Source organism: Rhinoraja longicauda, chromosome 16 (genome assembly GCF_053455715.1).
Source record: "Rhinoraja longicauda isolate Sanriku21f chromosome 16, sRhiLon1.1, whole genome shotgun sequence".
Lineage (NCBI taxonomy): Eukaryota > Metazoa > Chordata > Chondrichthyes > Rajiformes > Arhynchobatidae > Rhinoraja > Rhinoraja longicauda.
In genome coordinates, this window is record NC_135968.1 from 2,717,656 (window position 1) to 2,734,047 (window position 16,392).

The 16,392-nt window shown below is 53.7% G+C and overlaps 1 protein-coding gene across 3 annotated transcripts in view; it reads right to left on the bottom strand.

The window, feature by feature from the left end:
* Nucleotides 1-219: 219 nt before the first annotated feature.
* The window catches only part of LOC144601069 (Y+L amino acid transporter 1-like), a 33,872-nt gene continuing 17,699 nt past the window's right edge, over nucleotides 220-16,392 (bottom strand). For all 3 annotated transcript variants that reach the window (XM_078412998.1, XM_078412999.1, XM_078413000.1), the window contains exons 2-6: nucleotides 12,293-12,884; nucleotides 11,036-11,161; nucleotides 8,966-9,110; nucleotides 3,732-3,855; nucleotides 220-327 (exon numbers count right to left, since the gene is read on the bottom strand). In XM_078412998.1, the coding sequence (XP_078269124.1) occupies nucleotides 220-327; nucleotides 3,732-3,855; nucleotides 8,966-9,110; nucleotides 11,036-11,161; nucleotides 12,293-12,884 (1,095 nt within the window). The remainder of the gene's footprint in view (nucleotides 328-3,731; nucleotides 3,856-8,965; nucleotides 9,111-11,035; nucleotides 11,162-12,292; nucleotides 12,885-16,392) is intronic.

Here is a 16,392-nt window from a genome sequence, read left to right on the forward strand (position 1 = left end):
GATTTTCCTCTGGAAGATGGTTTCCAGTGTTTCCGAAGTTCTGGCTTTCAACTTCCCACCAGTCCCGTCTCTTCCCTCCAATCCCACTGACGTTCCCTGGATCCCTACAACGCCCCCTCCCCCTCCCCCTCCCCCCAAACTCCCACAGCCGACCCTCCATCCCGAGTAACCCTCCCGCGCTCCCGAGGCGAGGTAGGCCGGTTGCCGTGGAAACGGGGCCTACCTGGAGGCTGCCAAGATGGAGGCGTTGAGGCCTCCAAAGCAGGACAGGGCCACGGCTACCATTATAGTCCAGTTAAATACCCCGAAGATCTGGTCGGCAAATGTCTGCAGAAAAACAGGGGAGGGAGGTCAGGATTTCGGATGGGAGGACCCTCCGGGAACAAAGAGTTTAGAAGAACGAGGGGGGGGGGGGCCTCATTGAAACAGACAGAACAGTGAAAGGCCTGGATAGAGTGGATGTGGGGAGGATGCTTCCACTAGTGGGAGAGTCTCGGACTAGAGGTCACAGCCTCAGAATTAAGGGGCGCTCTTTTAGAAAGGAGGCGAGGAGAAATGTTTTCAGTCAGAGGGTGGTGAATCTGTGTAATTCTTTGCCAAGTCAATGGATATTATTAAGGCACAGATACTGCAGATGGATTCTTCATTAGTGCGGATGTCAGGGGTTATGGGGAGAAGGCAGGAGAACGGGGTTAGGAGGGAGAGATAGATCAGCCATGATTGAATGATGGAGTAGACTAGATGGGCCAAATGGCCTAATTCTACTATTCCTTATGAGCGTTGGAAAGGGCGGCTGGGGCCTTGTCGAGAGAGGCGACAGGAGCCCAAAAACTGGCCCTTCGGCCCACAATGCCTGTGCCGATGCCAAGATAAACGTCCCACACCTGGCCTGGACGGAGGGAGAGTCCCGGACCAGAGGCCACGGCCTCAGAATAAAAGGACGCAGCTTTACAAAGGAGATGAGAAAGGACTTCTTTCCTTTAGTTTAGAGATACAGCGCGGAAACAGGCCCTTCAGCCCACCGACTCCGCGCAGACCAGCGATACCCGTACACCAACACTACCCTACACACACTGGGGACAATTTACAATGTACCCCAGCCAATTAGCCGACAAACCTGTGCGTCTTTGGAGTGCGGGAGGAAACCGGAGCACCCGGAGAAAACCCATCGTAGGAGAACAATAGACAATAGGTGCAGGAGGAGGCCATTCGACCCTTCGAGCCTGTACGCACCGCCATTCAATGTGATCATGGCTGATCATTCTCAATCAGAACCCCGTTCCTGCCTTCTCCCCATACCCCCTGACTCCGCTATCCATAAGAGCTCTATCTAGCTCTCTCTTGAATGCATTCAGAGAATTGGCCTCCACTGCCTTCTGAGGCAGAGAATTCCACAGATTTACAACTCTCTGACTGAAAAGGTTTTTCCTCATCTCAGTTCTAAATGGCCTACTCCTTATTCTTAAACTGTGGCCCCTTGTTCTGGACTCCCCCAACATTGGGAACATGTTTCCTGCCTCTAACTTGTCCAACCCCTTAATAATCTTATACGTTTCCTCTTCAATGTCACTAAAACGAAGGAGCTGATTGTGGACTTCAGAAGGGCTAAACATCCAAGGACGTACACGCCACTGGAGATAAATGGGTCTACTGTGGATAGGGTGAGCAGTTTTAAATACTTGGGAGTCCGCATCACAGAGGATCATCACAGAGGATCTGACATGGGCAACGCACATTGGCGCACTGGTGGGTAAGGCAAAGCAGTGCCTTTACCACCTTAGACATCTGAGGAAATTCAGAGTGTCTCTGAGGATCCTTCATTGCTTCTACTCTGGGGCTGTAGAGAGCATCCTGTCCGGCAACATTACAGTCTGGTTTGGGAACAGCTCTGCCCAGGACAGGATGGCCCTGCAGAGAGTAGTGCGTTCGGCAGAACGCACCATGGGAACTACACTCATCCCCCTGCAGGACCTATATATCAGGAGGTGCAGATCCAGAGCAAGCAAGATCATGAGGGACCCCTGCCACCCCAGTAACGGACTGTTCCAGATGCTACGATGCTACATAAAACATGCCGCGGGATTTTTCTCTGCTGGGCGGGGGCTTCAATGTCGGGAGCCATGACCGCCCCGACGTGCAGCAACAGCAGCAGCGTGTTCGCCCGCCCCGGATCGGACTTATCATCGGCGGAGCTGGCCGTCGTCGTCGGAGGCTGCGGGAGCGGCTGCGACTCGCCTTAGGCTTGGGCCGCTGCGGACCGTCCGGCACGGCCTCCAACCACAACAACCTGGCCGCGGGAGAAGACGGCAGGAGAAGGGAAAGACATTGTGGCCTTCCATCACAGTGAGGAGAGGACTGGAGGAGACTCACTGTGATGGATGTTTCTTTGATGGATGTTTCTTTTTTTGTGTGTTTTTGGGGTTGTGTAATTTGAATGCCTATTTAATGCTTTTATTGTTGGACTGTGGGTGACTGAATTTCGTCCAATATTGGATGACAAATAAAGCTATCTTGAATCTTGAATCTTGAATCTTGAATCAGGCAAACGCCTCCGCTGTCACGCTGTGAAAACGGAGAGGATGAGACGGAGTTTCTTCCCACAGGCCATCAGGACTGTCAACTTTTATAACTCCAGAGACTACATTTTTGTCTACACTATAGTAACTTATTAACTTTATTTTTATGCTGTAACTGTAATTCTTTTTTGTGCACAATCCGCAGGCATTGCCACTTTCATTTCACTGCACATCGTGTATGTGTATGTGACAAATAAACTTGACTTGACTTGACTTGAAGATCTCCTCTCATCCTTCTAAATTCCAGTGTATACAAGCCTAGCCGCTCCAGTCTTTCAACATATGACAGTCCCGCCATTCCGGGAATTAACCTAGTAAACCTACGCTGCACGCCCTCAATAGCAAGAATATCCTTCCTCAAATTTGGAGACCAAAACTGCACACAGTAATTCCAGGTGCGGTCTCACTAGGGCCCTGTACAACTGGGGCGGGGATGGGTGAGGGGAGGAAGGGAAGCGGGTGAGAGGCAGGGTCATATCCTACAACATCGTTATCATCACAGGCGACGATGACAGGGCGTGCAGAGAACTGATCAAGGAGTTTGTGGACTGGTGCCAGCGGAACTGCCTCCGGATCAACACGGGGAAAACCAGGGAGATGGTGGGAGATTTCTGCAGGCACAGCCAGGTCCCCCCGACACCGGTGAACATCCAGGGAATGGACATCGGGAGGGTGGATTCTTCTAAGTACCTGGGTGTTTACCTCAACAATAAACTGGGACTGGACTGAAAACACCGATGCACTATACAGAAAGGCCCAGAGCAGACTTTATCTGCTGAGGAGACTCAGGTCCTTTGGAGTGCAGGGGACACTCCTAAGGACCTTCTACAACACGGTGGTTGCATCGGCCATTTTCTGTGGAGTGGTCTGCTGGAGCAGCAGCATCTCAGGGGAAGAGACTCGACAAGCTGGTCAGGAAGGCCGGCTCTGTCCTGGGTTGCCCCCGCTGCTGTGAGACCGCACAACCAGCACTGCTCCCAGCAGAAGAGTCAACAGTAACAGTTACTGATGTAAACTGATGACAATTTCTCCTTGTCTTTACTTTTATTTATAATGAATGATCTCTTGCTCTCCACTCTGCTGCTGAAACACTGTCAATTCCCCCGGAGTGGGACGAATAAAGGGATATATTGTAACCAGGGTGTGGGAACTCACCACTGCAACAGCCTCGCTGGCTATGATTTCATGGAAGTCCAAGATGGTGTAGTAGGCAACATTGGTGAGGATGTAGATCACAGTCACGATCGGCATGGAAATGCCAATGGACAGGGGAAGGTTCCTAGGGTCAAAGATGGAAGAGGTCAGACGCGGGGCGAAGCTCCCTCCACACCGTCCCGTCACACGCACGCACGCACGCATGCACGCACGCGCAGAATTTCCCAGAAATACCAGGGGACCGAGGATCCAGCGTGACGGAGGAACTGAAGGAAATTCGCACGTCATTAGACAATAGATAATAGACAATAGGCGCAGGAGGAGGCCATTCGGCCCTTCGAGCCAGCACCGCCATTCAATGTGATCATGGCTGATCATCTCAATCAGTACCCCGTTCCTGCCTTCTCCCCATACCCCCTGACTCCGCTATCCTTAAGAGCTCTATCTAGCTCTCTCTTGAATGCATTCAGAGAATTGGCCTCCACTGCCTTCTGAGGCAGAGAATTCCACAGATTCACAACTCTCTGACTGAAAAAGTTTTTCCTCATCTCAGTTCTAAATGGCCTACCCCTTATTCTTAAACTGTGGCCCCTGGTTCTGGACTCCCCCAACAGTGGTAACATGTTTCCTGCCTCTAACGTGTTCAACCCCTTAATAATCGTATACGTTTCGATAAGATCTCCTCTCATCCTTCTAAATTCCAGCGTATACAAGCCTAGTCGCTCCAGTCTTTCAACATATGACAGTCCCGCCATGCCGGGAATTAACTTAGTAAACCTACGCTGCACGCCCTCAATAGCAAGAATATCCTTCCTCAAATTTGGAGACCAAAACTGCACACAGTACTCCAGGTGCGGTCTCACCAGGGCCCGGTACAACTGCAGAAGGACCTCTTTGCTCGGGCGGCACGGTAGCGCAGCAGTAGAGTTGCTGCTTTACAGCGAATGCAGCGCCTGAGACTCAGGTTCGATCCTGACTACGGGCGCCGTCTGTACGGAGTTTTTACTTTCTCCCCGTGACCTGCGTGGGTTTTCTCCGAGATCTTCGGTTTCCTCCCACACTACAAAGACGTACAGGTATGTAGGTTAATTGACTGGGTAAAATGTAAAAATTGTCCCTAGTGTGTGGAGGATTGTGTTAATGTGCGGGGATCGCTGGGCGGCGCGGACTCGGTGGGCCGAAGGGCCTGTTTCTGCGCTGTATCTCTAAATCTAAAATCTAAAAACATTCCATTGGTTAAAATTGTGTTGGATAAACTGTCGGGACTGAAGGCAGATAAATCCCCAGGGCCTGATGGTCTGCATCCCAGAGTACTCAAGGAGGTGGCCCAAGAAATTGTGGTGATCATTTTCCAATGTTCTATAAGACTCTGGATCGGTTCCTCTGGACTGGCCAATGTAACCCCACTTTTTAAGAACGGAGGGAGAGAGAAAACAGGGAATTATAGACCAGTTACCCTGACATTGGCAGTGGGGAAGATGCTTGAATCGATTATTAAAGATGTAAAGTAAGAAAATAACTGCAGATGCTGGTACAAATCGAAGGTATTTATTCACAAAATGCTGGAGTAACTCAGCAGGTCAGGCAGCATCTCAGGAGAGAAGGAATGGGCGACGTTTCGGGTCGAGAACCTTCTTCAGACTGATGTCGGGGGGGACAAAGGAAGGGATATAGGTGGAGACAGGAAGATAGAGGGAAAACTGGGAAGGGGGAGGGGAAGAGAGGGACAGAGGAACTATCTAAAGTTGGAGAAGTCGATGTTCATACCGCTGGGCTGCAAGCTGCCCAAGCGAAATATGAGGTGCTGTTCCTCCAATTTCCGGTGGGCCTCACTATGGCACTGGAGGAGGCCCATGACAGAAAGGTCAGACTGGGAGTGGGAGTGGGAGGGGGAGATGAAGTGCTCAGCCACCGGGAGATCAGGTTGGTTAAGGCGGACTGAGCGAAGGTGTTGAGCGAAACGATCGCCGAGCCTGCGTTTGGTTTCGCCGATGTAAAGAAGTTGACATCTAGAGCAGCGGTTGCACTAGATGAGGTTGGAGGAGGTGCAGGTGAACCTCTGTCTCACCTGGAAAGACTGTTTGGGTCATTGGATGGAGTTGAGGGGGGAGGTAAAGGGACAGGTGTTGCATCTCCTGCGATTGCAGAGGAAAGTGCCCGGGGATGGGGTGGTTTGAAGATGTAACAGCGCATTTGGAAAGCAGTGACAGGATCGGTCAAAGTCAGCATGGATTTATGAAGGGGAAATCATGCTTGACTAATCTTCTGGATTTTTTTGAGGATGTAACAAGTCAAATGGATAAGGGAGAGCCAGAAAATGTGGTGTATCTGGACTTTCAAAAAGCCTTGACAAGTCTTAACTCGAGAGATTAGTGTGCAAAATTTGACCACATGGTATTGGGGGTAGGGTATTTACATGGATAGAGAACTGGTTGGCAGACAGGAAGCAAAGAGTAGGAATTAACGGGTGCTTTTCAGAATGGCAGGCAGTGACTAGTGGGGTGCCGGAAGGCTCGGTGCTGGGACCCGTTATTTACAATATATATTAACAATTTAGACAAGGGAACTAAGTGTAACATCTCCAAGTTTGCGGATGCCACAAAGCTGGGTGGCATTGTGAGTTGCGAGGAGGATGCTTTGAGACTGCAGGGTGACTTGGACAAGTTGGGTGAGTGGGCAGATGCATGGCAGATGATGTGGATAGACAATAGACAATAGGTGCAGGAGGAGGCCATTCGGCCCTTCGAGCCAGCACCACCATTCAATGTGATCATGGCTGATCATTCTCAATCAGTACCCCGTTCCTGCCTTCTCCCCATACCACCTGACCCCGAGAATTGGCCTCCACTGCCTTCTGAGGCAGAGAATTCCACAGATTCACAACTCTCTGACTGAAAAAGTTTTTCCTCATCTCCATTCTAAATGGCCTACCCCTTATTCTTAAACTGTGGCCCCTTGTTCTGGACTCCCCCAACATTGGGAACATGTTTCCTGCCTCTAACGTGTCCAACCCCTTAATAATCTTATACGTTTCGATAAGATCCCCTCTCATCCTTCTAAATTCCAGTGTGTACAAGCCTAGTCGCTCCAGTCTTTCAACTTTTGACAGTCCCGCCATTCCGGGAATTAACCTGGTGAACCTACGCTGCACGCCCTCAATAGCTAGAATAAATGTGGATAAATGTGAGGTTATCCACTTTGGTGCCAAGGACGCAGATTATTATCTGAATGGTGTCAGATTAGGAAAAGGGAAGGTGCAATGAGACCTGGGTGTCCTTGTACATCAGTCTCTGAAAGTAAGCGTGCAGGTGCAGCTAATGGCATGTTGGCCTTCATTGCGAGAGGATTTGAGTTTTGGAGCAAGGAGGTCCTACTGCAGTTGTACAGGGCCCAGGTAAGACCGCACCTGGTGTATTGTGTGCAGTTTTGATCTCCTAATTTGAGGAAGGACATTATTGCTATTGAGGGAGTGCAGCGTAGGTTCACCAGGTTAATTCCCGGAATGGCGGGACTGATATATGATGAAAGAATGGGTCAACTGGGCTTATCATATCATATATCATATCATATATATACAGCCGGAAACAGGCCTTTTCGGCCCACCAAGTCCGTGCCGCCCAGCGATCCCCGCACATTAACACTATCCTACACCCACTAGGGACAATTTTTACATTTACCCAGCCAATTAACCTACATACCTGTACGTCTTTGGAGTGTGGGATTATATTGACAGGAACTTAGAAGGATGAGAGGGGATCTTATAGAAACATGTAAATTTTTTAAGGGATTGGACAGGATAGATGCAGGAAAAATGTTTCCTATGTTAGGGGAGTCTAGAACCAGGGGCCACAGTTTAAGAATATGGGGTAGGCCATTTAGAACCGAGATGAGGATAAACCTTTTCAGCCACAGAGTTGTGAATCTGTGGAATTTCCTGCCACAGAAGGCAGTGGAGGCCAATTCACTGAATGTTTTCAAGAGAGTTAGATGTAGCTCTTAGGGCTAACGGAATTAAGCGATGTGGGGAGAAAGCAGGAACGGGGTACAGATTCTGGATGATCAGCCAAGATCATCACTGAGCGAGACCTGGGTGTCCTTGTACACCAGTCACTGAAAGTTGGCGTGCAGGTACAGCAGGCAGTGAAGAAAGCCAGTGGCATGTTGGCCTTCATAACGAGAGGATTTCAGTATAGCAGTAAAGAGGTTCTTCTGCAGTTGTATATAGGGCCCTGGTGAGGCCACATCTGGAGTATTGAGTACAGTTTTGGTCTCCTAATTTGAGGAAGGACATCCTTGTAATTGAGGCAGTGCAGAGTAGGTTCACGAGATTGATCCCTGAGATGGTGGGGCTGTCATATGAGGAAAGGTTGGAAAGACTGGAGTTTGGAAGGATGAGAGGGGATCTTATAGAGACGTATAAAATTATAAAAGGACTGGACCAGCTAGATGCATAAAAAATGTTCCCAATGTTGGGCGAGTCCAGAACCAGGGGCCACACCGTCTTAGAATAAGGGGGAGGCCATTTAAAACTGAGGTGAGAAGAAACTTTTTCACCCAGAGAGTTGTGAATTTGTGGAATTCCCTGCCACAGAGGGCAATGGAGGCCACATCACTGGATGGATTTAAGAGAGTTAGTAGAGCTCTAGGGGCTAGTGGAATCAAGGGATATGGGGAGAAGGCAGGCACGGGTTACTGATTGTGGATTTTAGATTTAGATTTAGAGATACAGTGCAGAAACAGGCCCTTCTGCCCACCGGGTCCGCACCGCCCAGCGATCCCCGCACACTAAAACTATCCTACACCCACTAGGGACAAGTTTTACATTTGCCCAGCCAATTAACCTACATACCTGTACGTCTTTGGAGTGTGGGAGGGAACCGAAGATCTCGGAGAAAACCCAAGTAGGTCACGGGGAGAACGTACAAACTCCGTACAGACGGCGCCCGTAGTCAGGATCGAACCGGAATCTCCGGCGCTGCATTCGCCGCAAGGCAGCAACTCTACCGCTGCGCCACCGTGCCGCCCGGTGATCGGCCATGATCACAATGAATGGCGGTGCTGCCTCGAAGGGCTGAATGGCCTCCTCCTGCACCTATGGCCTATGTTGAGATGTTTCCATGTCCCGTCACACACACACACACGCTCCCAGGGACAGGGACAGATGCAGGGTGATGTCCCGTCCCGTCCCGTGCCCACCCCTGACCGGCGACCTCTGAACCCCGAGCCCCCCGTACCTAATGGGGTTCTTGATCTCCTCGGTGACGAAGTTGAGGGTGTCCCAGCCGGAGTAGGAGAAGAGGGCAGAGTAAAGGGCCAGCGCCAGGCTGCCCGGGTTCCACGACGACCCCTCGAAGGAGTGCTCAAAGTGCTGCGTTTCTCCTGTAGCAGGGAAGCCCAGAGAAAGAGGGGGGGGGGGGTGGGAGAGAGGGAAGGAGGGAGAGGGTGGGGGAGGGAGGGAGAGAGAGAAGGTGGGTGGGAGAGAGGGACGGAGGGAGAGGGTGGGAGAGAGGGAAGGAGGGAGAGGGTGGGACAGAAGGTGGGTGGGAGAGAGGGAAGGAGGGAGAGGGTGGGGGAGGGAGGGAGGGAGAGAAGGTGGGTGGGAGAGAGGGACGGAGGGAGAAAGGGAAGGAGGGAGAGGGTGGGGGAGGGAGGGAGAGAAGGTGGGTGGAAGGAGGGAGAGGGTGGGAGAGGGAGGGAGGGAGGGAGGGAGAGGGTGGGGGGGAGGGAGGGAGGGAAAGAAGGTGGGTGGGAGAGATGGAAGGAGGGAAAGAAGGTGGGTGGGAGAGAGGAACGGAGGGAGAGGGTGGGGGAGGGAGGGAGGGAGGGAGGGAGAGAAGGTGGGTGGGAGAGAGGGGCGGAGGGAGAGGGTGGGGGAGGGAGGGAGGGAGAGAAGGTGGATGGGAGAGAGGGAAGGAGGGAAAGAAGGTGGGTGGGAGAGAGGGACGGAGGGAGAGGGTGGGGGAGGGAGGGAGGGAAAGTGAATGAGGATGGGAGAGGGAGGGAGGGAGAGAAGGAGGGTGGGAGAGGGAGGGAGGGAGGTAGAGAAGGTGGGTGGGAGAGAGGGAGGGAGGGAGAGAAGGTGGGTGGGAGAGAGGGAAGGAGGGAAAGGGTGGGAGAGAGGGAAGGAGGGAGAGGGTGGGAGAGGGAGGGAGGGAGAGAAGGTGGGTGGGAGAGAGGGAAGGAGGGAAAGGGTGGGAGAGAGGGAAGGAGGGAGAGGGTGGGAGAGGGAGGGAGGGAGGGAGAGAAGGTGGGTGGGAGAGAGGGAAGGAGGGAGAGAAGGTGGGTGGGCGAGAGGGACGGAGGGAAAGGGTGGGAGAGGGAGGGTGGGAATGTGAATGAGGGTGGGAGAGGGCCAGCGAGAGGGAGGGAGGGCGCGAGGGAGGGAAGAAGAGGGAGATGGGGAGGTAGAGAGGGGCAGTGAGAGGGAGGGAGGGGGAGCGAGAGAGGGAAAAGGGGGTGGGAGAGGGAGGGAGGGAGGGAGGGAGAAAGGATGAGGGTGGGAGAGACAGTGAGAGGGAGGGAGGGAGGGAGAGGGGCAGTGAGAGGAACGGAGAGAGGGGCAGTGGGAGGGAGGGAGCGGGAGGGAGGGAGGGCGAGAGAGGTAGCAAGTGAGGGTGGGAGTGAAGACCAGTGTTTTAGAGGGGGTGTTTAGAAGGGGTGGGGGGTGTGTTTTTGTGGGATGGGTTCACCATGGGGCCTTTTTGAGGGAGGGGCTCAGTAGGGGGGGGGGGGTTTAGGGGGAGGGAGTTTTTTGAGGGGAGGGGGCGGAACAGGTTTTGGATCTTGATGGCGGGGGTCTTTAGAGGAGTGGGACAGTAGAGGGGATGTTTTTGAGGGGGGGGCTTTCCAGGGATGAGTGTTTTTGAGGTGTTAGTTGAATGGAATGTTTTGTCGAGGGGGGTGTCAGTTAAGGGGGTGTTTAGGGAGTGGGGGTCTCGGTAACGGGGGTATTTTTAAGGGGAGAATATTTTTGAAGGGGGGGGGTCAGACGAGGGAGTGTTTAAAAAGGGTGTTTCGAGGGGGGAAGTTTTTGAGGGGGAGCAGTCGAGGGGTGTATTTGGGGGGGTGTCGATAGAGGGGTGTTTGGAGGGGGCTTCTCAATTGAGGGGTGTGTTTCAGGGGGGGGGTTATATTCAGGGGGTTCCAGCTTGAGGGGGTTTATTTGTGGAGGGGGGGTTGGGATGCGTTTGGGCCTCCACAACCACCCACGCACAGCTTGAGGGGGAGGGGGTCAGTCTAGGGGGTGTTTTTGAGGGGGGGGGGCGTTCTCCATCGAGCGGTTTCCCTGCCCCCCCCACACCTACCCATGCCCAGCTTGACCAGGCCGGCGATGATGACCACGATCAGTGCCAGCACCTTGGCGTAGGTGAAGACATCTTGTACACGCGTCCCCCACTTCACTTGGGCACAGTTGGTGAAGGTCAGCAGGCCTGGCGGGGGTCAGAGGGCAGGGGTCAGGCTTCCTCCTTCCAGACCCCCCCCCCGTCCCACCTTCCTCTCTCTCAATAGACAATAGGTGCAGGAGGAGGCCATTCGGCCCTTCGAGTCCAGCACCGCCATTCAATGTGATCATGGCTGATCATTCTCAATCAGTACCCCGTTCCTGCCTTCTCCCCATACCCCCTGACTCCGCTATCCTTAAGAGCTCTATCCAGCTCTCTCTTGAACGCATTCAGAGAATTGGCCTCCACTGCCCTCTGAGGCAGAGAATTCCACAGATTCACAACTCTCTGACTGAAAAGGTTTTTCCTCATCTCAGTTCTAAATGGCCTACCCCTTATTCTTAAACTGTGACCACTTGTTCTGGACTCCCCCAACATTGGGAAAATGTTTCCTGCCTCTAACGTATCCAACCCCTTAATAATCTTATACGTTTCGATAAGATCCCCTCTCATCCTTCTAAATTCCAGTGTGTACAAGCCAAGCCACTCCAGTCTTTCAACATGGCTGATCATGGCTGATCATCCACAATCAGTAACCCGTGCCTGCCTTCTCCCCATACCCCCTTGATTCCGCTGGCCTTTAAAGCTCTATCTAACTCTCCTTTAAATTCATCCGGTGAATTCTGTGGCAGAGAATCCCACAAATCCACAATTCTCTGGGTGAAGTAGTTTTTTCTCACCTCAGTTTCAAAAGGCAATAGACAATAGGTGCAGGAGGAGGCCATTCGGCCCTTCGAGCCAGCACCACCATTCAATGTGATCATGGCTGATCATTCTCAATCGGTACCCCGTTCCTGCCTTCTCCCCATACCCCCTGACTCCGCTATCCTTAAGAGCTCTATCGAGCTCTCTCTTGAATGCATTCAGAGAATTGGCCTCCACTGCCTTCTGAGGCAGAGAATTCCACAGATTTACAACTCTCTGACTGAAAAAGTTTTTCCTCATCTCATTTCTAAATGGCCGACCCCTTATTCTTAAACTGTGGCCCCTGGTTCTGGCCTCCCCTTTATTCTCATGGCTGATCATCCAAACCCCGTTCCTGCTTTCTCCCCACTGACCGCTCGTTCCGCCCTCCCCTGTTCCGGCCCCCCCCGCCCCCGCGTCAGCGCGGCCCCTCACCCACGCTGGCGGCTGCCAGGAGCCTTGCGGCAGTGTAGGGCAGGGGGCAGGTGGAGAAGGCGGGCTGCAGCATGTAGTTGGCCAGGGTCAGGGCGATCACGGCCTGGCTGGTGGGCTCGATGATGAGCAGCGAGGTCCAGAGCCGCACGAAGGCCAGGAAGCCGCCGAAGGCCTCGAGGATGTAGGCGTAGCTGGCGCCCGACTTGGTGATGGTGGTGCCCAGCTCGGCGTAGCACAGCGCCCCGAAGATGGAGAAGATGCCGCCCAGCGCCCACACCACCAGCGACAGCCCGTACGAGCCGCTGTGCATCAGCACGCCCTTGGGCGAGACGAAGATGCCCGAGCCAATCATGTTGCCGATGATCAGGCAGACGCCGTTCACCAGGGAGATCTCCTTCTTCAGCTGCATCCTCTCCCCTCCCCCTCCAGGGGGCTCCGGGGTCCTGGGGGGCCGGTCGGCGGCCTCTCTGCCCGTCCGCAGAACCTTTCCCAGAGGGACGCTGGCGTACGCGGCTCGGTCGGGCATGGTGGGATCTCCAATCTGCTCATCGCCCAGTGGCCGGGGAAGGGTGCGGGGCGTGCGGTCCACGGGCTGGTGAAGAGAAGGGGGGAGAGGGCGGAGAGGGGGGAGAAAGAGGGGACAGGGGGGAGAAAGAGGGGACAGGTGGGAGAAAGGGGGGTGAAAGAGGGGACAGGGGGGAGAAAGGGGGGTGAAAGAGGGGACAGGGGGGAGAAAGTGGGGACAAAGATGGGAGAAAGAGGGGACAGGGGGAGAGGGGGGAGAAAGGGGGAATGGGGGGAGAAAGAGGGGACAGGATGGAGAAAGAGGGGACGGGGGAGATAGGGGGGATGGGGGGAGAGAGAGAGGGGATGAGAGGGGGGAGAGAGGGGGGGATAGAGAGGGGGAGAGAGAGGGGGAGAGAGAGGGGGGGAGAGAGAGGGGGGAGAGAGAGGGAGGATAGAGAGGGGGGGATAGAGAGGGGGGGAGAGAGAGTGGGAGAGAGAGGGGGAGAGAGAGGGGGAGAGAGAGGGGGAGAGGGGGAGAGAGAGGGGGGAGAGAGAGGGGGAGAGAGAGGGGGGGAGAGAGAGGGGGGAGAGAGAGGGGAAGAGGAAAGGGGAGTGGGGGATGGGGAGAGGGGTGGAGAGAGAGGGCAGACAGTGCAAGAAAGATGGAGAGATATCGCAAGGGAGAGGGGAGGGAGGGAGAGAGAGATGTGGTGGAAAGACGGGGAGGGATGGGAAAGATAGAGGGGGGGAGATAGATGTGGGGAGAAAGGGATATGATGGGAGTGGAGAGATGGGGGGATGAGAGATAGTAGGGGGAGATGGGAAGGGAGGGAGGTGGAGAAAGGGATGGGAGGATAGAGAGAGAGGGGCAAACAAAGAGAAAGAGGGATGGGGTGGGATGGAGTACAAACGATAGGGGAGTGATGGAGAGGGTGGAGAGCGATGGGGAGGTGGGAGAGAGATGGTTAGGGATGGAGAGAGAGGTGGGAGGGAGCGAGAGAGGGAGAGGTGAGACAGTGAAAGAGAACGAGAGATGGGGAGAGAGGGAGAGTGCGGAAAATAGACGAGGAAGGAAGGAGAGAGGGGAGAGGGAGAGCGGGGGTTGCAAGGGAGAGAGAGGGGGAGGGAGAGAGGGGAAGAGAGGTGGGAAGAGAGACGGGGAGGGGAAGGTGGAGATAGGGGAAAGGGTGAGGGAGGAAAAGACCGAGAGTGGGGAGGGAGGAAGAGAGATGGGGAGAGAGATAAGGGGGAGAGAAAGTGGGAGAGGAGAGAGAGATGGGGCGAAGAGAGGGGGAGGAGGGAGAGAGAGAGAGAGGGGAGAAAGCAAGAATGGATTAACTATAAATCAGCCCATTTCCCAACCGCGCCCACATGCTGAACGTACAGAAGTTGGGAGGTTATGGTGCAGTTTAGAGATACTGCCATGCAGTTTAATGTGGATAAGTGTGAGGTTATCCACTTTGGCGGTACGAATAGGAAGGCAGAGTATTATCTGAATGGTGTCAAGTTAGGAAAAGGGGACGTACAACGAGATCTGGGTGTCCCAGTGTGTTAGTCACTGAAAGGAAGCATGCAGGTACAGCAGGTAGTGAAGAAAGCCAATGGAATGTTGGCCTTCATAACAAGAGTATTTCAGTATAGGAGCAAAGAGGTCCTTCTGCAGTTGTACAGGGCCCTAGTGAGACCGCACCTGGAGTACTGTGTGCAGTTTTGGTCTCCAAATTTGAGGAAGGATATTCTTGCTATTGAGGGCGTGCAGCGTTTACCAGGTTAATTCCCGGAATGGCGGGACTGTCGTATGTTGAAAGACTGGAGCGACTAAGCTTGTATACACTGGAATTTAGAAGGATGAGAGGAGATCTTATCGAAACGTATAAGATTATTAAGGGGTTGGACACGTTAGAGGCAGGAAACATGTTCCCAATGATGGGGGAGTCCAGAACAAGGGGCCACAGTTTAAGAATAAGGGGTAGGCCATTTGGAACGGAGATGAGGAAAAACTTTTTCAGTCAGAGAGTTGTGAATCTGTGGAATTCTCTGCCTCATGGAGATACATCGGCCATGATTGAATGGCAGAATGGACCTGACGGGCCGAATGGCCCAATTATCCTGATTGCTTTATGACCGTTCTCCTGCCTTCTCCCCGTGATCCCTGTGCTCAGGTACTGTGTGATTTGCCTGTATCACACTGTATTTGTAGAGCATCGTGATGCACGTGACAATGACAGGCCAATAAACCGTTGTACCGTCCTCACCAACGCCTCTCCCTGTCGCTCCCCCAGCTCCCCAGAGCCCTCTCACCCCAGAGGCACCTTAGACCCTCATTAGGGGCCGGGGGGGGGGGGGGGGCGCAGAGGGAGGGGGAGGCTGGAGTCACAGGTCAAGGGGGAGGGAGGCCAGGCTCACAGGTCAAGAAGGAGGGAGGCCAGGGTCACAGGGCAGGGGTCAGAGGTTGGGGTGGGGAGGTCAGGCAGGGGTCTGGCAGGGTGAGCCTCGGCCTGGGGGGGGTGGGGGTGGGGGGGGGAAAGACACTTGCCTGGTTCCCGCCCCGTCTCTGAGACAATGGCCGCCCCCGGACCCTGTGGCCTCATCAGTCCGTGACCTCATCACTCTGCGACCTCATCGGTCTGTGACCTCATCACCAGTCTGTGACATCATCAGCCTGTGACCTAATCAACTTCCTACATCATCAGTCTGAGCCCTCATCGATCTGTGACCTCATCATCAGCCTATGACCTTATCACCCTCCTACATCATCAGTCTGTGACCTCATCACCAGTCTGTGTCATCATCACCCTCCTACATCATCAGTCTGTGACCTCATCAGCCGCCTACATCATCAGTCTGTGACCTCATGAGCCTATGACCTCACCGTTCACTGGCCTCATCAGTCCATGACCGCCATCTGACATCGTCAGGATATGACCTCACCAAGCACTGACATCACCACCCTGTGACCTCATCGGCCACTGATATCATCAGTCTATGACCACATTCATGCCGACATCATCAATCTTTTCCCCTTCACCCTAAACCTCTGTATTCACATACAAAGACCTAAAAGGGCTTGCCCCCCCCCCATATCCAACCCACGCTCTATCTCCAGGTCCCTCAGGTCGGCCGACTTGGGGCTACTGACGATCCCGCGGTCGAGGCTTAAGCTCAGGGGTGACCGCGGTTGCAGCTCCTAGACTGTGGAACAGCATCCCTCTCCCCATCAGAACTGCCCCCTCCATCGACTCCTTTTAAGTCCAGGCTCAAAACCTATTTCTACTCCCTAGCGTTTGAGGCCCTCTGAGGGGGCGCTGTGAACTGTTTATGTATGTGCTGTTATGTTTGTGTGCCCTTGTCTGTTCGTTCTTAGTACCTGAACTGATGTACAGCACTTTGGTCAACGTGGGTTGTTTTTAAATGTGCTATACAAATAAATTTGACTTGACTCTGGCCCTTGATTCCCGTACTCTGGGCAAGAGACTCTGTGCATCTACCCGACTTATTCCTCTCATGATTTCATACACCTCTGTAAGATCTCCCCTCATCCTCCTGCGCTCCAAGGAATAGAGTCCCAGCCTGCTCAACCTCTCCCTGGAGCT